The sequence below is a fragment of the Microcaecilia unicolor genome, chromosome 14, assembly GCF_901765095.1.
Source record: "Microcaecilia unicolor chromosome 14, aMicUni1.1, whole genome shotgun sequence".
NCBI lineage: Eukaryota > Metazoa > Chordata > Amphibia > Gymnophiona > Siphonopidae > Microcaecilia > Microcaecilia unicolor.
Window position 1 is genome coordinate 3,712,927 of NC_044044.1, and position 22,662 is coordinate 3,735,588.

A 22,662-nucleotide genomic window follows, 5' to 3' on the forward strand; every position below is an offset into this window, starting at 1 on the left:
ATGGGAAGAAATATGTGTTTACAGAGCCCGCACATGTATCAGCCCTTATAACTTCGGCCAAAAAAGGATAAGCGTTAAAGGAATAAGTAACTCATCTCAATAGAATCTGCGTTAATTTAATTTAATTTCCTAAATTTGTTTTTCCATTCTCCTTGTATTCCTAAATCTTGGATTTCCAATTTATGGACTTGAGTATCAATAATTACCTAATAGATTGTTAATCTTTAATGATATATGTTTAATTTTTATGTTGCTTTTCCAACCAAGATGTTTTCTTGTAATTTTGATGAAACTGAATAAATAATAATAAAAAAAAAAAATAAGCATGCGCTAAATGCTAGAGACACCCATATATTCCTATGGCAGTGTTGCCAGGTGGGCGGTTTTCCGCGACCCGCCACGGGTAATTTTTGCCCGCGGCGGTTTGCGGTTTTTTGGGCTTGTTTTGTGTCTTTTGGGCGGTTTTTTGAGCGTTTGTTTTGGCCGCGGGGGCGGGGATAGTGACGTTTTGGGCGGGGCCGATGACGGGGGAGGCGGGGCCGATGACGGCGGGGGCGGGGGTGATGACACGGGGGTGGGGGTGTCAGGGGCGGGGTTTGAGTTTGGACGGGTTTTGGGCTGGATTTGGGCTCGTTTGGGTGGGAAAAAAATTTTCCACCTGGCAACCCTGTCCTATGGGCGTCTCTAGCATTTAGTGAGCACTAAAAACGCTACTGCAGCTTAGTAAAAGGCCCCCGGAATTCGCATTAACGAATGCACATCCTTACCCTGCACCGTCTATCATCCCTCCCTTATTATATTATTTCACCCCTTCAGATCAACACCACGTTGAGATATTCAAAAGAAACTTTAGAACAAAAACATGTCTATAAATTCAGTATTTTTCTCTGTAGGATTAGCTGAAATTACAATTTACATTTTCATATCCAAATAGTAATTTTAGCTCCCATTCGCATTAGATCTAGACCAATACAACTTTTCCTGCTATGTTGTTTGTACCTGACCTGCAATTAGACAGCAGCTGAAACCATGACTGAACTACTTATAAAAGCTAGCAGAAAAAGTCATCAGAAGAGTTTGTGAACATGATTCTGTGTCCTTTAATTATGGGATCGAGTTGGTTCCTAATGGTGGTTTCAGGTGCATTTACTGGAACCCAGAACCCTGAATCTAGCTGTGCCCCAGGCAGTTTGAGAGTCACAGGTTACTCCAAGACAGGCGATCTAATCTTGGGTGGGATCATTCAGATGACCCTGTTTGCCAAGGCAGATGCCTACAGCTTTGAATCATACCCTAAAACGTTTGTGTGTAATACGTAAGTATTATTATTATTATTATTACTATACATTTTTTCATTGTGAACTATCCGGTATTCAATGAATGGTCTTAGTCAGAAATGTATGTTCTTTCATCCAGTGAGATGATGAATAAAAATAATATGAAAGTGACAGGTAAACGTTAAGAAAATAATTCATTTTTGCAATATGAGAAAGTATCCCCCTCCCCCCCAAAAGGTTTTAATGACACCAAAAGGAAAGAGACAGAGAAGAGCATAACCAAGTAGTCATGGCAGGAGATATCCTACAATTCTAGTAACTTATTAATTATTACTAGGGATGTGCATTTCCTTTCTAGTTTCATGTTGATTTCTAATGGAAATGACAGCAACAACAACAAAAAAATCCCTGAAATGTTGTTGCATTTCATCTCTTGTGCACATTGCACGCTATTAGCAAGGATTTCTCAAACTTTTTCAGTAGTGTGCACTATTGAAACTACTGAACAAATAGTGGGGCCCTTTAACTAAGCCACGGCAAAAAGTGGCCTGCGGCACTGCAAGTGCATCTTTCGGGTGTGTGCTGGGCCAGTTTGTACCACTTCCTGGAAAAAGGGCCTTTTTTAAAGGGGCCAGAAAATGTACATGTGGCAAAATCAAAACCAGTGTGTGTCAATTTCAGCCTGAGACCTTACCCACTTAGCGGTATAGTCTCACAGACTACCTGAGCGGTAGGCATGCAGCATGCACCTACTGCTTTTTACCGCCAGGTAAGCGCCACATGGTAGAAAATAGAAAATATTTTCTTCCGAGTGTTTTTGGTACATGCCAAATTCAGAATTACCACCTGGGGCATGTGGTAGCTGGGTTGTAATGCAAATTTGGCGCATGTTGGACACACGTAGGCCCATACGTGCCTTTGTAAAATGGCCTTCAATGTGCACTATTAATGGCATTGCCCCTGAGGCAGTGGCGTTCCTAGGGGGGCTGGCACCCAGGGCGGATCGCCGATTCGCCCCGTCCCCCCCGATGCAGCGCGGACCCTCCCCCGGCGATAGGACACCCCCGTGAAGGAACTCCCCCCCCCCCCGCCGGGTGCATACCGCCGGGAGGGGTGCCGCGCGCGCCTGTCCTCCGTTGTTCCATGCTTCTTCTCTGCTCCGGAACAGGAAGTAACCTGTTCCGGGGCAGAGAAGAAGCATGGAACAACGGAGGGCAGGCGCGCGCGGCACCCCCCCGGTGGCGTGCACCTGGGGCGGACAGCCCCCACCGCCCCCCCCCCTAGGAACGCCACTGCCTTGAGGGACCTTGGGGTGAGAGTAGTTGATGATCTCAAGGTGGAAAATCATTATGGCAAGACTATGACCACATCCAGAAGAAGTCTAGGCTTCATAGAGAGATGCATAACCAGCAAAAGATAGGGAGTGTTGATGCTCCAGTTCAAGTCATTGGTGAAGCCCCTCTTGGTGTATGTGTTAGTTTTGGAGGCCGTATTTCACTAAGGACATAAAAAGGCTTGAAGCAGTCTATAGAAAGATGACAAAAATGGTAAGGGGTTTGCACCAAAAGATGTATGAAAGAGTCCTGAAGACCTGACTATGTATACCCTAGAGAAATGGTTGGATAGGGGAGATATGATATAGAAGTTTAAATACTCTAGAAGTATTAATATACAAACAAATGTTTTCCAGAAACAAAGAAGCAGAAGAACTAGAGGACATGAATTGAGGTTGCAGGGTGGTAGTAATATCAGGAAATACATTTTCAAAGAGGAGAGTGGTGGATGCCTGGAATACCCTCCCAGTGGAGGTTGTGGAGACACAAACAGTGAAGGAATTCAAAAATGTGTAGGATTAATACAGGAGATCCCTATATGTAAAGATAATGAATTCAAAACAAAACTCGATTGACCTCATGATGGTTGATGTGTTATGATGGGTAGGAGTGGTGGTGCTTAGCCACCTACTCCAAAATGTTGGAAAGTAAGGCCAGTGCTGGGCAGACATCAATAGTTTATCTCCTAAAAATGACAAACACAGTTTGGAAGTAAGGCTAGTGCTAAGTGAATTTCCATGGTCTCTGCCCTGAAAAGGCAAATACAGACTAGGATAAGTTTGGACAGGCTTTGAAAGCAACTCAAGTAGTTGGAAAGTAAGGCCAGTGCCAGGCAGACTTTTATGATTTGTTCCAAAAATAACAAGGATAGGTCAGTATCAAGTATGCATATTTTATATCACATTTGCATCATATGCTATGAGTGTTATGTTTCCCTATCTGGGAGGTGAAAGCAATTTAAAGTTAAAATTAAAGAGTAAAATGTTAATTAGCAATACGATTGCATTGTTGATTTAATTGTTAACATAATGAATGTGAATAGAACTACTCTTCAGACTATAAGCGTGCTGTTATAATATTGGAGCACAAGAAACAGAAAAACAAATTTCTACATTATTCAACAAAGAATAGGAAACAGTAGAGATGACAAGAAAGCAACAACCAACGAAGCCAAAGTCACTTTAATGATTGTCCTCTAGGAGGCTCAACATAGGCTGTGTTTAGGCTGAATGGCCTGCATTAGGAGACCACATCAAACAAATAAAATTACATATTATAACCTCATTGTGACAAAATAAAAAAACACCAACAATTATATAAGAACACTAATATTCAAACTATAAAATATTACAAAAAATAATTAAAACAATATATATAAATAATGCATACAATATCTATCTAAAGTTACATCAAAAGTGATAATTATAAAATACTATTATAATAAATCATGAAATCCTATTTTAAAAAGTATATATAATAGAAAATGATCACAATATTTATTTATTTATTTGTTACATTTGTATCCCACATTTCCCCACCTATTTGCAGTCTCAATGTGGCTTACAAAGTACCGTAGAGGCGATCGCCAGTTCCGGTATGAACAATTACAAAGTGATGTAGTGGTAGAATAAGGTTCATGTGTAACAGACACAATGGGGAATCATAGAGAGGAAGAGTTGTGTTATGTCCATTACGCTCTTTGGTTTCGATTGTGTTGCAGGGTTCAGGCATTTAGGTTGGGTCGGTAGGGTATGCATTTTTGAACAGGTTAGTTTTTAGTGATTTCCGGAAGTTTAGGTGGTCACAAGTTGTTTTCAAGGCTTTTGGTAATGCGTTCCATAGTTATGTTCTTATGTAGGAAAAGCTGGTTGCATAAGTTGATTTGTATTTGAGTCCTTTGCAGTTTGGGTAGTGGAGATTTAGGTATGTTCGTGCTGATCTTGTGTTTCTGGTCGGTAGGTCTATGAGGTCCGTCATGTATCCCGGGACTTCACCGTAGATGATTTTATGAACCAGGGTGCAGATTTTGAAAGCAATACATTCTTTGATTGGGAGCCAGTGCAGTTTTTCTCGGAGGGGTTTGGTGTTTTCAAATCGCGTTTTTCCAAATATGAGCCTGGTTGCCGTGTTTTGAGCTGTCTGAAGTTTTTTTATGATTTGTTCTTTACATCCCACATAGATTCTGTTGCAGTAGTCTACATGGCTAAGTACAATTGATTGTATCAGGTTACGAAATGTATCCCTCGGGAAGAATGGTTTCACGCGTTTGAGTTTCCACATTGACTGGAACATTTTCTTTGTTGTAACTTTCGCTTGGTTCTCTAGAGTGAGGTTACGGTCAATGGTTACGCCGAGAATTTTCAGGCTGTCTGAGATAGGAAGCGTGTAATCTGGGGTGTTTATGCTTGTGGGTTTGTTTGTATTGTATTGGGATGAGAGGATGAGACAGTGTGTTTTTTCTGTGTTGAGTTTTAGTTGAAATGCATTTGTCCATGAGTCCATGATGTTCAAGCTGAGCTTGATTTCATTGGAGATTTCGGTCAGATCATGTTTATCAGGGATGCATATTGTGACATCGTCTGCATAGATGAAAGGGTTGAGGCCATGGTTGGATAAGGGCTAGTGGGGTCATCATTAAGTTGAAGAGGATCGGAGATAGTGGTGATCCTTGAGGTACTCCACAGTCTGCTTTCCACAGTGATGATATGTTTGAGTTTGATTTCACTTGGTATGTTCTAGTGGTTAGGAAGCCCTTGATCCAGCTAAGTATATTTCCGCCAATACCGAAGTAACCTAGTAGTCTTACTAGTATTTTATGGTTTACCATGTGAAATGTCAAATTGGAGGAGGAGTATGCTTTTGCCTGTTGCTATTTCCTGAATGAATTTGTCTAGGAGGGTGATTAGTACTGTTTTAGTGCTATGGAGGGGCAGAAATCCTGATTGTGATTCATGTATGTACATAACTTTTAGTGGAGTTTATTATTTTTCTAAGGCTCAGGGTTGATCAGTGAGGCTGTTGTATCGGGCATTGGCTAGTGTGACCTTTTTCTCATGTATTCGAGGTTTTTCTGAACCTACTGATGTTTTTCTTATTAAGAAAATAATTCATGGGTATACTAGGCGGCCACAACCTGTGGCTGCTAAGTCAGTGAAGTTGTCCCTTATGTATGATCATGTGGCAGCTTTGTTTGGCGTAATGAGGGAGGTTTGTCATTCATCTTTGAGATGGTTCTTTTTCAGTTGTCATTTACAGTTTGTTTCTTTGGCTGTTTTTGTGTAGGTAGTTGATAGCTCCTTCAAATTGTGCAGATGGACCCACTGGTTTGCTGTTGGATAATGTTTTCTTACAGCCTAGAAGTTTGTGCTTGAAACTTCAGTGTCGTAAGACAGACCAGGCAGGTAGGGGTATCTGGGTACATTTGTGAGCTTCTTCTGGATTGGTGACTTGCTCAGTGCGTTGTGCTGTGGCTTATGTACAGATATGGCTGCCTGGTGGTTTATTTTAGCTGGTATGAGAATGGGAGTCATTTGACTTGTTTCCAGTTTGATGTTGTTTTGCAGGTGGGTCTTTATCTTTGGGTTTTGAGTCTTTCCATTTTTGGACTTACTTATTTCATATTGGGGTGGCTTTGTCTGCTGCATAGTGTGTGTGTGTGTGTGTGTGTGTGTGGGGGGGGGGGGTCACCAGATGTTATTTGCCGTTTGGGGCGCTGGCATTCCCATCATTATTTGGGTTACTGTTGGGGAATCAGCTGATGCCTTCTCTTCAAGCACACTGTGTCACGTCCCTTACCTGTGCCGCTCTGTCCGCAGAAATGCCTCGTTCCGTGAGCAGGAGAGAGCGGGGTACCGCAGGCTACGGGCGGCGTGTTAGGGGAATCTTGCCTGCCTCCTGGACGGTGCCAGTTCGCCGCTATGGGTCTGTGGCGGCTGGAGAGCGCCGGCCATTTTTGCAGCGCCGGCGCTCATGAGCTGGAGAGTCTCTTCCGGGCGCAGGACCCGGGAGCAAGGAGAACGCCCTTTCTGGGGTCGGATTGGCTGGTCGCGGCTGGACTCCGCCCTCTCTCTGTGACCAGCCTATCCAGAGCCCTTGGGCTGGTTGAAGGCTCCACCCCCCGGACAGCTGATGTTTGTCTTCCTGATGGAGGGGGCTATTTAAGAACAGACGCTGGCAGAACACCTTGCTTCGGCTTCTGCTTGTGTGGTTTCCTGAGTACTGTATTGTTGGATTGCTTACCGGCCTAGAATCTCTGTTTGAACCTGGATTTTGCCTTTTGCCTGCCGCCCGCCTTGAACCTCTGATTGGACCTGGACTTTGCCTTTTGCCTGCCGCCTGCCTTGAACCTCTGTTTGAACCTGGACTTTGCCTTTTGCCTGCCGCCTGCCTTGAACCTCTGTTTGGACCTGGACTTTGCCTTTTGCCTGCCGCCTGCCTTGAACCTCTGTTTGGACCTGGACTTTGCCTTTTGCCTGCCGCCTGCCTTGAACCTCTGTTTGGACCTGGACTTTGCCTTTTGCCTGCTGCCTGCCTTGAACCTCTGTTTGAACCTGGACTTTGCCTTTTGCCTGCCGCCTGCCTTGAACCTCTGTTTGGACCTGGACTTTGCCTTTTGCCTGCCGCCTGCCTTGAACCTCTGTTTGAACCTGGACTTTGCCTTTTGCCTGCCGCCTGCCTTGAACCTCTGTTTGGACCTGGACTTTGCCTTTTGCCTGCCGCCTGCCTTGAACCTCTGTTTGGACCTGGACTTTGCCTTTTGCCTGCCGCCTGCCTTGAACCTCTGTTTGAACCTGGACTTTGCCTTTTGCCTGCCGCCTGCCTTGTACCTCTGTTTGAACCTGGATTTTGCCTTTTGCCTGCCGCCCGCCTTGAACCTCTGTTTGGACCTGGACTTTGCCTTTTGCCTGCCGCCTGCCTTGAACCTCTGTTTGGACCTGGACTTTGCCTTTTGCCTGCCGCCTGCCTTGAACCTCTGTTTGGACCTGGACTTTGCCTTTTGCCTGCCGCCTGCCTAGAACCTCTGTTTGGACCTGGACTTTGCCTTTTGTCTTCCATCTGCCTTGAACCTCTGTTTGGATCTGGACTTGCCTTTTGCCATCTGTCTGCTGTCCACCCGGTGTCCAGTCCTGCCTTCCATAGGAAGTTTCTGTCCTGATTCTCCAGGTAAGATCAGGATTGTCTGGCCGCCAGACTTTGTTTGGCACAGGGGCTCACAGATCATTTAGGGGGGAATGACTTATGCTGGGTTAAAGGGATTGGTTTAGCCATATGAAGTGGGATTTGGCTGTAGTGAAAAGTTCTTTTTCTTCTGCATGTTTAGTGTGGTCTTGTATCCTCCCTCATTTGGTGTGGAAGAAGCTGAGGTAAGTGGAAGCTATACAGTGCCTTCAAAAACGTGTGAATTCTGAGGTAGTGTGTTTTGTTGTGGGTTTAGGGGGTATGGTCTTACCCACAAATTGAGTTCTGCTAACAGTCTTAGTCTGTATCTGTCAGATGGAGTCCACTTGTCTGAAATTGGGCAGGATATTTTATTAGCATTATTCAGGATATTTTGAAGGCCACATTGGGTGGTCGATTGGGCCAAGTCTTGGGGGGGGGGGGGGGGGGGAGGAGTGACAAGCTAGGCTATCAAAGAGCAGACAATAATTCAAGTCAAGAAAGCAGTGAATTTACATGATTCTAAGTAGGAACTGCTGGCACCAATATTGAATAGTAGAAAATAGAATATGAAATATATGAAGTAGTAAATAAATATTTGTTTCATTGTAGAAGGAATATCCGTTACAACCGTCATCTCTTGGCCTTTTATTTTGCCATTCAAGAGATCAACCAGAATGCTAAGATGTTACCCAATATCACTCTGGGCTTCAATATATATGACTCCTGCTCTGAAGCTGGTGTTTCACTCTGTGGTGTACTGAACATCTTATCTGGGGAAAAGGAGCCAGTTCCTGGATATAGATGTCACCAGCAAGGCCAAGTGGTTGGTTTCATCGGAAGTCCTTCTTCAGTGACATCACTTGCAATTGCCAGACTCACAGCAATCTATAGATATCCACAGGTATAGTAATGACCTGTCTCAGTTTATAGTCTCTAGGGTTGGCTACTTCCATATGTATTTTGTCCTGTCTTCATTTGTTAGTCTGGATTAGTTCTTGTGATTACTGCACATAAGGACTATCCTGAATCCTCATACATCTCTCACAGGACGTGATACCATACTGCACTCTTCCCATTTTAGAAAATCTGAAGATTCTTGGAGTCACTATCAATCGAAACCTCACACTTGACACCCACGCGAAGAACACGACGAAAAAGATGTTTTCCTCGATGTGGAAACTCAAAAGAGTGAAACCTTTCATCCCGAGAAACGTTTTCCGCACCCTGGTACAGTCAATGGTAATAAGTCATCTGGACTACTGTAACACGTTGTACGCTGGCTGCAAAGAGCAGACTATTAAAAAACTCCAAACAGCTCAGAATACTGCAGCCAGACTCATATTCGGAAAAACTAAATACGAAAGTGTGAAACCCTTAAGAGAGAAACTACACTGGCTCCCTCTCAAGGAACGCATTGAGTTTAAGATCTGCACGACCATACACAAAATCATACACGCAGATGCCCCACTCTACATGCTAAACCTAGTGGACCTACCACCCAGAAATGCCAAAAGATCAGCCCGCAAATTCCTCAATCTGAATTTCCCCAGCTGTAAAGGACTTAAATATAAGCAGGCTTACGCTACTACCTTCTCGTACAGAAGTACACAGCTATGGAACACACTACCCACAGCCTTGAAAACCATGGACAATTTAACCAACTTTCGCAAATCTTTGAAGACACATCTCTTCAACAAAGCTTACAAAAAGAACCCTTAATGACTCAACTCACCACCCAACCCACTCAAGGATTAAAATACACCTCTTACACCACCCTACCTAATCACTTACCTCTCTAATCCCTCATACATCTTCTGATTACTACCGATTGTATCTAAGATCCTGTCATGACTATGTCATAACAACACTCTGTAAGCTACGTTGAGCCTGCAAATAGGTGGGATAATGTGGGGTACAAATGCAATAAATAATAATAAATAATAATAAATTTCAGCAAAATCACTGAAGAGTTAACCATAATTAATCCGCATAGACAAGACCAAATTGGACATTGTTTAGGTAATATGTTTTTTTTGTTTTTTTTTGCAACTGTTGGAAATTAATTCATCAAGGATAATATTCAGCTGGTCGAAGCCAGTTGAATTGTACCCTGAGAGTCAATGCTAGGTTCTTTCTGGTTATCATCATTGATTATCCAGCAGAAAGCAGCTGTCAGGAGTTAACTGTGTACCACAGATTTTCAATGGCAGAAAGACAGCTGCCTTAAGTTAACTGAATAGTTATCCAGGCACTTCCAGTGAATGTTGGTGGAACTCAGGTAGCTCCTAGCTGTGCCTAAACTTCACACTAGCACTAACTGGAGAGTGTCACAGTGATCAGCTTACATTTTCAGCAGCACTATCCAGCTAAGGACTATAAAATATCCACGTAAGATGTGGTCAGCAATACTTAACTGGGTAGAAGCCTCTCGTGCCATATTAATTAATGATGAATATTAGGCTCATCATTTTAATCTCAGACAGTTTGCAAAGCTAGAGAAAATGGTGCAACAAGAAATTGCTTTTTTCGTTAATGTCTGGGTTTGCTTCTTGCTCAGTGTTAGACTAAAAATGTATTTGTATAACTGAAGCTGGAAATGATTTATTGCAGAATAGACAGGTACAGACTTGGTTATCCTGTCCAGATAAAAATTGTGTCTAGAGATAAAGATAGGTAATGTTTCTATGTTACAGAAAGAATACTTTTGTCTAAGAGACCATGGCTTCCTTCTTAAGGTCTGTATATTGTAAGTTTTTGGTTTTCTAATTTTTCAGGATCCTGTGACTCTGGGGCCCTTTTACTAAGCTGTGTAGGCACCTATGCGCATCCAACGCATGCATGTTTAGAACTACCTCCCAGGTACTGCGAGACTGGGTGGTAATTTCATTTTGTATGCGTGTCCACTACACCGGCGTGTGGCGCTAACTGAGTGGTAATCGGCAGTGTATGCACGCTGATGATTGCTGCCTGGTTAATGTGTGAAACTTTACCACTAAGTCAATGGGTAGCAGTAAGGTCTCAGGCACAAAATGGACCCACGGCAATTTTTATTTTGCTGCATGTCCATTTTCAGCCCCCCCCCCCAAAAGGCCTTTTTTGCAGGTGCGCTGATGGACCAGTGTGCGTCCAATACTTGCGTCTACACCAGTGCAGGCCATTTTTTCATCGCACCTTAGTAAAATGACCCCTCTATTTCCAAAATGAAGCAAAAAAAACAAACAAAAACAAACAAAACACAGAAAAAAACCTTCTCATCCAGCTGAGCACGTGAGCTATTGTTATGCAGCTCACTTCATTTTGTGTGTATATGCTAAAACATACGGGCTCTTTTACTAAACTGCAACAAAAAGTGGCCTTAGCATGGCTAATGCTATTTTTAACGCAGGGGTAAAATGGACAATTTTCCTATTTTTTATTAATGGCCATGTCCTAATTTTCCCATTAGCATGTGGCCATTAGTTCGCAAGCCCTTACCGCCACCCCTTATGCAGGTGATAAGGACTCGCACACTAACCACACGCTAATCAGTAAGCAGCAATGTAGCTGTGCTAACTGATTAGCATAGAATACGCCCTCTCTTAGCCCCAAGACCCGCCCCAGCACTAAAAAAATAAATGTAATTTTTTAGCATGTGGGGTTGATGCACACATGGAAAAATTACAGTGGGATACCCGAGCATGCTCTGAGGTATACCATTTTAAACTGCGGTAAGCACGCATTAGTGTTTACTGTAGCTTAGTAAAAGGACCCCGTAGAGACAAAGAAATAATGAAAAAAAAAACTGATAGCAAATAAAGTCCATAAGGCCTATTCAGTCTGCTAATCCACACCAATTTCTCTACTATCCCACTTGCTTTCTCAGAGGTTCTTTGTCATTATTATTATTTTTTTTTGTTACATAGTAACGTGGTAACATAGGAGATGACGGCAGAAAAAGACCTGCACGGTCCATCTAGTCTGCCCAACAAGATAAACTCATATGTGCTACTTCTTGCGTATACCTTACCTTGATTTGTATCTGCCATTTTCAGGACACAGACCGTAGAAGTCTTGCCCAGAACTAGCCCCACCACCCAAACACCAGCCCTGCCTCCCAATCTCGGCTAAGCTTCTGAGGATCCATTCCTTCTGCACAGGATTCCTTTATGTTTATCCCACGCATGCTTGAATTCCGCTACCGTTTTCATCTCCACCACCTCCCGCGGGAGGGCATTCCAAGTATCTACCACTCTCTCCGTGAAAAAATACTTCCTGACATTATTCTTGAGTCTGCCTCCCTTCACTCTCATATCATGTCATCTCGTTCTACCACCCTCCCATCTCCGGAAAAGGTTTGTTTGCGGATTAATACCTTTCAAATATTTGAATGTCTGTATCATATCACCCCTGTTTCTCCTTTCCTCCAGGGTATACATGTTCAGGTCCGCAAGTCTCTCCTCATAGTCTTGTAACGCAAATCCCATACCATTCTCGTAGCTTTTCTTTGCACCGCTTCCATTTTTTTTACATCCTTAGCAAGGTACGGCCTCCAGAACTGAACACAATACTCCAGGTGGGGCCTCACCAACGACTTATACAGGGGCATCAACACCTCTTTTCTTCTGCTGGTCACACCTCTCTCTATATAGCCTAGCAACCTTCTGGCTATGGCCACCGCCTTGTCACACTGTTTCGTCGCCTTCAGATCCTCAGATACTATCACCCGAAGATCCCTCTCCCCGTCCGTATTATATCAGACTTTCCCCACCTAACACATACTTCTCCCGTGGATTTCTACTCCCTAAGTGCATCACTTTGCATTTCTTCGCATTGAATTTTAATTGCCAAACCTTAGACCATTCTTCTAGTTTCTGCAGATCCTTTTTCATGTTTTCCACTCCCTCCCCAGTGTCCACTCTGTTACAAATCTTAGTATCGTCTGCAAAAAGGCAAACTTTACCTTCTAACCCTTCGGCAATGTCACTCACAAATACATTTGTACCCTGCACTTTCCTACTCATGGCAGGCTCAATGTGGCTTACATGGGGCAATGGTTAAGTGACTTGCCCAGAGTCACAAGGAGCTGCTTGTGCCTGAAGTGGGAGTTGAACTCAGTTCCTCAGGACCAAAGTCCACCACCCTAACCACTAGGCCACTCCTCTCTTTATCATCTCCACAGGGGAGCTGTCCCATGGATTTACCACACTTTATTTAAAGAGATATTTCTTATATTATTCCTATTCATTTTCAATCTCATCCTATAACTCATCCTATAAATACATTCCAGAGTTTCTTTTCCATCAAAGAGACCTAAAGGCTGTTTGGATGCCTTGATCATATCTCCCCTTTCTCTCCGTTCTTCCAAACTATCCACATTTTGATCTTTAAATCTGTCCTCATAAGCTTTATAACGAAGACCAGGAACTATTGTAACAGATTCCCTTTGGACCACCTTCTTCTCGTTTATATCTTTTTGAAGGTGTGGTCTCCAGAATTGCACATGGTACCCCAAATGAGGTTTCAAGAGACGTCTAGCACTCTCCTTGGTTTACAACCCTCTGGTCACTCTGTCAAAAAAACTGATCAGATTAATTGTCAAGCCTTATGTCTGGAAAACCTGAAGCCTCAGATCCATTATTTCACTGGATTACAGAAACTGCATTACCTTCTTTTTTAGCAGTGGATCTATTAAATTTCTCACCACTGAGGGTCGACAGGTTTGTAGTTTCTAGCCTCCTCCTTAGTTTTATTTTTTGTGAATAGAAATATTTGGGCTCATTTTTGAAAGAGAAGGATGTCCATCTTTCGACATAAATCTGAATATGGACGTCCTTCTCCCAGGGATGTCCAAATCAGTATAATGGAAACCCGATTTTGGACATTTCCAACTGCAGTCCTTCACAAGGACATCCAAAGTTCAAGGAGCGTGTCGGAGGTGTAGCGAAGGTGGGACTTGGGCGTGCCTAACACTTGGATGTCTATGACCCATAATCAAAAAAAACAAGGACAACCCTGATGAACACTAGGACGTTTTCACCCAGATGTGTTTTTATTACAAATAAGGCGCAAAAAGGTGCCCAAAATGACCAGATGACCACTGGAGAGAATCGAGGATGACCTCCCGTTACTTTCCCAGTGGTCACTAACCCCCTCCCACCCTCAAAAGGCATCTTTAAAAATATATCGTGCCAGCCTCAGATGTCATACTTAGGTCCATGACAGTGCATGCAGGTCCCAGGAGCAGTTTTAGTGGGTACTGCAGTGCACTTCAGACAGGTGGACCCAGGCCCATACCCCTCTACCTGTTACATTTGTGGAGGAAACTGCGAGCTCTCCAAAACCCACCACAAATTCACTGTACTCATATATAGGTGCCTCCCTTCACCCGTAAGGGATATGGTAGTGGTGTACAGTTGTGGGTAGTGGGTTTTGAGGGGCTCAGCACACAAGGTAAGGGAGCTATGTTCTTGGGAGTATTTTATGAAGTCCACTGCAGTGCCCCCTAGGGTGCCCGGTTGGTGTCTTGGCATGTCAGGGGGACCAGTACACTACAAATGCTGGCTCCTCCCACGCCCAAATGGCTTGCATTAGGACGTTTTTAACATGGACGTTTTTGGTTTCGAAAATCGCCGAAAGTCAGAAATGTCCACATCTAGGGACGTCCAAATTTAAGGATTTGGACGTCTCTGATGGATTTTGCCATTTTGCAAGGATGTCCAAATCGCAACTTGGACGTTTCTTTCAAAAGTGCCCCTCCATGTCTACCCATCACCAGTTTTCTTGGATCATTGCCACCTCTGACCAATTGAGACGGTCAAACAGCTTGTCCAAACTTCCTAAGCAAGATGCAAAATATTTCAGATAAAGCTATGAACCAAGAATAAATACTGACCTTTATAATTTTTTCATCACAGATCAGCTATGGATCTATGGATCCACTCTTCAATGACCGGACTGAATTTCCATTATTTTACCGCACTGTCCCAAATGATCATTCCCAGTACAGTGCTATGATTCAACTCCTAAACTATTTCAGATGGAACTGGGTAGGGATTATTACCACAGATGAGGAGGGTGATCAGAGAGCCAGTGAAGGACTTAAGAGGGAGATTATCAAGAGTGGAAACTGTGTGGCTTTTGTGGAAGTGGTATCTTTGCTTCTCATCTCGACAAAGGAACAGTTAGCAAGAATGGACTCAATTTTTAACAGGGTCCACCAGTCACGGGCCAATGTAGTTATTATATACACCACTAAAAGTTACCTTTCTCAAATATTCTGCTCTGAGAGATGGCACAAGATTGCTGAAAAACAGTGGATCACCTCTGCTGCCATGTTTTCCCATACTGAATTAAACTACTTATATGTTGTTTCAAAATGTATCATGTTCAATGGCTCTCTAGGGTTTGCCATCCATAATGGAGAGATTCCTGGTTTCAAGGATTTCCTTCACAATATCCGCCCATCCACATTTCCAGATCCTTCTTTTTTGCAGTCATTGTGGAGAGATGCTTTTCGATGTGAGTTGCCATATAGGCCTAGACGTACAGGTTATCCTAATTGCACAGGGGAGGAGATCTTGTCTGACCTTTCGGTTTCACAATTTGATCTGGAGACTTTTTGGTTCACCTATTGTGTTTACATTTCAGTCTATGCAATGGCTCATGCTTTGAACAATATGTGTACAGCTAAGCCTCAACTTTGGAAGCATCATCAAATAGAATTCCAGCCATGGCAGGTAAATCTTTTCTAATTGTTTTCTTTTCTAACATTTATACACTCTATTAAAATATTAATTAAGGTAATATTCAAAGTGGGGAGGAAAGACTCCTGCCAGCTTAAATTCTGGTCAGAGAGCTAAGTGTCAGCAGCACTTAAACAGCACTGTCTGGTTAGTGCCAAGATGGTCTGGGGCAGAGTTGGGATTGATTCAGAAGATATGCACCAGTGATATTCAGAGCTACTGTTCACATACTTTAACAGAAACATATGATTGTATTAAAAAATAGGCCTATATATATACCCGATTAGTTTGTGGATACTAGACCAGAATACCAACTGGCACATGTAATATTTCTGAGTCCACTAATGCTCCATATATTCAATGTCAGTGCCTGGACATGGCCTGACATTGAATATCTAGATCTAATTCTTTCTATGGCTGTCAACGGTTTTAAAACCACTGATCACTATGGGCTCAATATTACCTTGATTAATTCTCACATCAAAGAGCCTGGCAATCTAATGCATTCGTATAGTAACATAGTAACATAGTAGATGACGGCAGAAAAAGACCTGCACGGTCCATCCAGTCTGCCCAACAAGATAACTCATATTTGCTGCTTTTTGTGTATACCCTACTTTGATTTGTACCTGTGCTCTTCAGGGCACAGACCGTATAAGTCTGCCCCGCACTATCCCCGCCTCCCAACCACCAGCCCCACCTCCCAACCACCGGCTCTGGCACAGGCACAGACCGTATAAGTCTGCCCAGCACTATCCTCACCTCCCCAGCCCTGCCTCCCAACCCCGGCTCTGGCACAGACCGTACAAGTCTGTACAGCACTATCCCCGCCTCCCAACCACCAGTCTCGCTTCCCACCACCGGCTCTGGCACAGACCGTATAAGTCTGCCCAGCCCTATTCCCGCCTCCCAACCACCAGTCCCGCCTCCCGATCTTGATTAAGCTCCTGAAGATCCATTCGTATGTTCATAGTGACTGTGAAAAATAGAGGAGCAATTCTATAAATGGGTACCTCCCTTTAGGTACCCTATGAGGGGCATAATCGAACGGAGTGCCCAAGTTTTCATGAGGGTGTCCTCGCAGGATGGCCCCATAAAGGGGCAGGGCAACCCGTATTATCGAAACAAGATGGGCATCCATCATTCATTTCGATAATACGGTCAGGGACGCCCAAATCATGAAATGTAGGTCGACCTTAGAGATGGTCATCCTTAGGTTATTTTTGAGATGGTCGTCCTCAGTTTTTGGCGATAATGGAAAGAGGACATCCATCTCAAAAGCGACCAAATCTAAGCCATTTGGTCATGGTAGGAGCCAGCATTCGTAGTGCACTGGTCCCCCTCACATGCCAGGACACCAACTGGGCACCCTAGGGGACACTGCAGTGGACTTCAAAAATTGCTTCCAGGTGCATGACTCCCTCACCTTGTGTGCTGAGCCCTCCAACCCCGCCCCCAAAACCCACTCCCCACAACTGTACACCACAACCATAGCCCTTAGGGATGAAGGGGGGCACCTACATATGGGTACAGTGGGTTTTGGGTGGGTTTTGGAGGGCTCACATTTACCACCACAAGTGTAACAGGTAGGGGGGGATGGGCCTGGGTCCGCCTGCCTGAAGTACACTGCACCCACTACAACTGCTCCAGGTACCTGCATACTGCTGTGATGGACCTGAGTATGGCATTTGAGGCTGGCATAGAGGCTGGCAAAAATGTATTTTTAAATTTTGTTTATGGTGGGAGGGGTTTAATGACCACTGGGGGAGTAAGGGGAGGTGATCCCCGATTCCCTCCGATGGTCATCTGGTCAGTTCAGGCACCTTTTTGATTGGTCATGAAAAAAAAATAGACCAAGTAAAGTCGCCCAAGTGTAAGTAAAGTCGCCCAAGTGTTCATCAGGGACGCCCTTCTTTTTTCCATTATGGCCGAGGATGCCCTTCTCCTAAGCACGCCCCAGTCTCGCCTTTGCTACACTGCCGACACACCCAGTGAACTTTGGTCATCCCCGCGTTGGAAAGCAGTTGAGGGCGCCCAAAATCGGCTTTCGATTATGACGATTTGGGCGACCTTGTGAGAAGGACGTCCATCTCCCGATTTGTGTCGGAAGATGGGCGTCCTTCTGTTCCGAAAATTCACTGTATGCTGCACAGTGAAAGCCTTTTCTATAACAACATTTGGGCATTCAGATTCCATTATAGAATATTAGCATAACCTGGCATCAGGGTGCCTTACGTTTAAGCACATGCAGTTATACCAACTGTAGACCCTAAATTCGGCAACTTATATTTATAGTGCAACTTATAGTATTCTATAAGTAACGTGAATAACTTGGAAAAATATACTGCCCATACATTCCCACATATATACCCCCAATGCATTTGCATACCACGCCACTTGTGCCATTTTTACAGAATTGTGCTTACAGTACTTATGTACAGAAGTACTACTTTCTCATGCATTTATACATGCAAAAGGGTATGCGCCTTTAATGCCTTGTTATAGAATTACCCTTTATATAACTGCTGACTGCAGAATTTCCAATGCATTATATGGTCAGTGCCAGCAAAAATTACTTTAACCGCTTTATTTATTTATTTGCTACTTTTGTATCCCACATTTTCCCAACTATTTGCAGGCTCAATGTGGCTTACATAGTACCGTAGAGGCGTTTGCCAGTCTGGTAAAGAAACAAATACAGGTGGTATTATGGTTGAGTAAGGAACATATGTTTCAGTTACAATGGGAATCAAGGAGAGGAAAGATTATTTAGTGTCCACTACAAGCTTTGGTTAGGTTGTGTTGCAGAGTGCAGGCATTTATGTTGGGTTGGCGGGGTATGCCTTTTTGAACAGGTAGGTCTTTAATGATTTCCTGAAGTTTAGGTGGTCGTAGGTTGTCTTCACAACTTTTGGCAGTGCGTTCCATAATTGTGTGCTTGTATAGGAGAAGCTAGACGCATAGGTTGTTTTGTTTTTAATTTTTTTGCAGTTTGGATAGTGGAGGTTTAGGTATGTTCGAGATGATCTGGTTATGTTTCTGAGTGGTAGGTCTATAAGTTCTGTCATATATCCTGGGACTTGGCCATAGATAATTTTGTGGACCAGGGTGCAGATTTTGAAAGTAATACGTTCTTCGATTGGCAGCCAATGCAGTTTTTCACGGAGGGGCTTGGCACTGTCGAATCGCGATTTGCCAAATATTAGTCTGGCTGCTGTATTCGGAGCGGTCTGGAGTTTCTTTGTAAGTTGTTCTTTGCATCCAGCGTAAATTCTGTTGCAATAGTCTGCATGACTTAGCACCATTGAATGTATTAGGTTACGAAATATTTCCCTCGTGAAGAAAGGTTTTAAGCGTTTAAGTTTCCACATCGAGTGGAACATTTTCTTTGTTGTAGAGTTCACTTGCCTCTCGAGGTTGCGGTCGATTGTCACGCCAAGTATTTTCAGGCTGTTTGAAATAGGGAGGGTGTGTTCTGGGGTAATTAAGGTGGTTGGTTTGTATGTATTGTGTTGAGATGAGAGGATGAGGCAATGTGACACTCTCCATATAAGATGTAATTTTATAAAGTTTTCTATGTGTGTATTTATGTAATTACATGTGATTGCATATCCTCTTCTTAGGAGGATTTTTAGGAGAGTGAAGGGAAGCTGAGATCTATATTCATTCTATATAAAATGTGAAATAGGGCAGACATGAGAGGGATTTAACAAAGCTTCAAGAATGGTGTAGAATTTGGCAGCTAAGACCTAATGCTGTAAAATTCAGGCTCATGCATCTGGGCTTCAAAAACCCAAAGGAGCAATACAACATAGAGGGGTAATGTATTTCTGTGGATGAAAGAAGATGGGACTTGGGGGTGATCATATCTGATGAACCTTTGGTGACTAAACAGGTAAATAAGGTGATGGTGAAATCCAGAAGGGCGCTTGCCTGCATAGGGAGATGAAATGCCAGCATGAAAAAGCCAGTGATAGTGCCTCTGTATATAAGTCTGTGGTAAGACCACATTTAGAGTATGACTTAGCATAGAATATCCAGGCATAAAAAATTTCACAGAAGCCAACGTTATTAAAAAAAAAAGCTGACCATTACAGGCTCAATATTTCTGCCCACATTACTTGTTTATATAACATATCACCTCACATTTATTAATTATTTATTTATTTATATATTAGGATTTATTTGCCTCCTTTGGGAAGAAATTTACCCAAGGTAGTGTACAGCAAGAATAAGTCAAGCATAGGCAATCAAAGTCTCCCACATTAGGCAATAGCAGTAAACAAAAATCAGCAACAGTGCATAGTATGGAATAATATGCTACTTAAAATGTCAACACAATGCATACTAGACCATCTTAATAGATGACATATGGTGTAAAGCTTTTTCAACTTCTTCAATGTAACAAGCTGCAATAGTGATTTTCTGTAGACTTGATTCATCTTTCTTAAATCTATACATCATTACTGGTCTAATTCTCTTTTTTTATTCCATATGTAAGAAACTTTCTAATCATTAGTTTTCATTTGTAGCTCAGCCAATACATTAAGGAGGTTCACTTTAAAACCCCTCAAGGTCATGAGATATTCTTTGATGAAAAGGGAGAAGTGCCCACTAGCTTTGACATTATAAACTGGATCTTACTTCCCAATCGCACTTTTATCAGCATCAATGTTGGAAGCTTCAACCCCTTAGCTCCTAAGAATAAGCAGCTCACTGTGAACCAAAATGCCATCTCATGGAATCCACACTTTAAACAGGTTTGGCATTATTTATTTCAGTACGATATTTTTTGCACCCTTGAAATTAGCTTGACAGTGGAAGAAGATGGGAAGAAAAGGGAAAGCAGAGGGCTTGTTAGGTAAAGTATGAAATAACATTCTTGTTAAGCTTAATCATTTGAAAAAATCTGTATGGAGTGAATGTGGTGAAAAAAATTCACAGTGTAAAAAGAGGGTTTTCTCCATATTGTCTTTGCAAGTAGCCTTGTTCTTGTTCAAAATTACTTTGTTTATGTGGGATAATTTTATTATGATTTAAATAGTACACCAGAAGAACTAGTAGCAGAGAGATAAAATGGAGTCTTTTAAAAAAGAATCAACAACTAAGTATACAAGATGATTCGATTTCTCTCTTTTCCTCCTTTCTTCAGACTCCTCGATCTGTGTGTTCAGAAAGCTGTGCTCCTGGACACAGGAAAGTCCTTGATAAACAAAAGCCAGTATGTTGCTTTGACTGTTTCCCTTGTGCCAGAGGAGAATATTCTAACAGAACAGGTAGGTGAAACACCACACCATGTCATAAGAATACATAAAGCGAATGTGCTAAACAAATACTTCTCTTCGGTGTTCATGGAAGAAAATCCTGGAGAAGGACCACAGTCAGCTGCTTAGGGTATATCTAGGAATGGAGTCGATATTGCGCCATTCACAGAAAAAAATGTTTATAAACAACTTGAAAATCTGAAAATGGACAAAGCTATGGGTTCAGATGAGATGTATCCCAGAATATTGAGGAACTTATAGAAATCCTGGCAGGACATCTTAAGGATTTATTTAATAGACAGGAGAGGTTCCGCAGGATTGGTGATAATTGGATGTGGTCCTGTTTCACAAAAACAGGGGCAGGGAAGAAGTGGGAAGCTACAGGTCAGTAAGCCTCACACCAGTGGTAGGAAAAATAATGGAATCACTGATGAAGGAAAATATAGTTAACTTTCTAGAATCCAACTGGCTGAAAATCGTGGACGGCCATCTCTTAAGGACGACCATCTCTAAATTTTGCGATTTGGGTGTCCCCGACCGTATTATCAAAATGAAAGATGGACGCCCATCTTGTTTCGATAATACAGGCTTCCCCACCCCTTTGCCGGGACATTTTACAAGGACATCCTCAGGAAAACTTGGGCGCCCCTTTTGATTATGCCCCTCTAGATATTAAACTCTATAATATGGTTTGCTTTCATAGGCATCTAGGCGATTGGCTTTGCAATACAGAGGATTATATTTCAGTGCAGATGGAAAGCATTATGTCACCCCTGGCACTTAAATTACATCTCAACAGCAAACAAAATACCTGAGCAGAAGTAATGAAATGCTGGTCAAGTTTATTAAAGCAGTCACCCAATGTGGCCACACTTTGATCTACAGCTGCGTCAAGGTTTAGAACCTAATAAATAAACAAATGAAACAATTGCAATTAATACAAATAATAAAAAACCAAACAAAATATATTTAAAAAATCAACCAGTTGTTCAAAAGAACACAATAAGCCAACACAGAGAGGGTCCAAAGTACAGAACGAAGTCCAAGTAGCCAAGAAAAAGCACTAGGAGCCTTCAAAATTGGGACACAGATCCTTTAATCATATAACTTAAACACCAATCTTTATTTAATGACCCGACACGAGTCGTGTTTCGGTGCACAGCGCCTGCATCAGGGGTCTATATTAAACATAGATAATAATACAAATTAAACATGTAAACAATAAAAGAATTGCATAGAAAAAAATAATACTTTATAGGAACCCAGAAACAAGTTACACATTGATAATGTGAACATGCATATTGATTGCACCATGTATTAATGTTGTGAACATGCAAATTAATCACCCTATGTGAAATTACTCCAACATGTCAAAAGTGTTGTATGGCTTAACTGTGATTGAATAAAGGCAAAACATATTTGCCATTTGCAGTAATACTTAAAGTTAGTGATGTTTGCAAGCTGAAGAAAGTGCATATTGGAGTGGAGGAGTGGCCTAGTGGTTAGAGTGGTGGACCTCAGTCCTGGGGAAGTGGGTTCAATTCCCACTACAGGCACAGGCAGCTCCTTGTGACTCTGGGCAAGTCACTTAACCCTCCATTGCTCCAGGTACAAATAAGTACCTGTACCTAATATGTAAGCCGCATTGAACCTGCTATGAGTGGGAAAGCACAGGGTAAAAATGGAAGAAAAAAATATTATGAAATATTGGTCATTATATAGTTCCTATCAGAAAACATAGCATGAATGTGACATAATAAATAAGTAAAATCACATTTATTTTGACACGTTCACATGTATGCCATAATAAAATGTATTTGTGTGATTTGGACCCACTGCAGATGAATTGCATAGAAAAGCATCTTTAAAATGGTGAATGAGGATTAGAATTTAGAGAGGGGGGAAA

General features: G+C 42.6%; 1 protein-coding gene across 1 annotated transcript in view; it reads left to right on the forward strand.

The window, feature by feature from the left end:
• Nucleotides 1-1,085: 1,085 nt before the first annotated feature.
• The window catches only part of LOC115458159 (vomeronasal type-2 receptor 26-like), a 36,838-nt gene continuing 15,261 nt past the window's right edge, over nt 1,086-22,662 (forward strand). The window contains exons 1-5 of the mRNA XM_030188014.1: nt 1,086-1,315; nt 8,381-8,672; nt 14,665-15,486; nt 20,025-20,252; nt 20,645-20,768. Of these exons, the coding sequence (XP_030043874.1) occupies nt 1,086-1,315; nt 8,381-8,672; nt 14,665-15,486; nt 20,025-20,252; nt 20,645-20,768 (1,696 nt within the window). The remainder of the gene's footprint in view (nt 1,316-8,380; nt 8,673-14,664; nt 15,487-20,024; nt 20,253-20,644; nt 20,769-22,662) is intronic.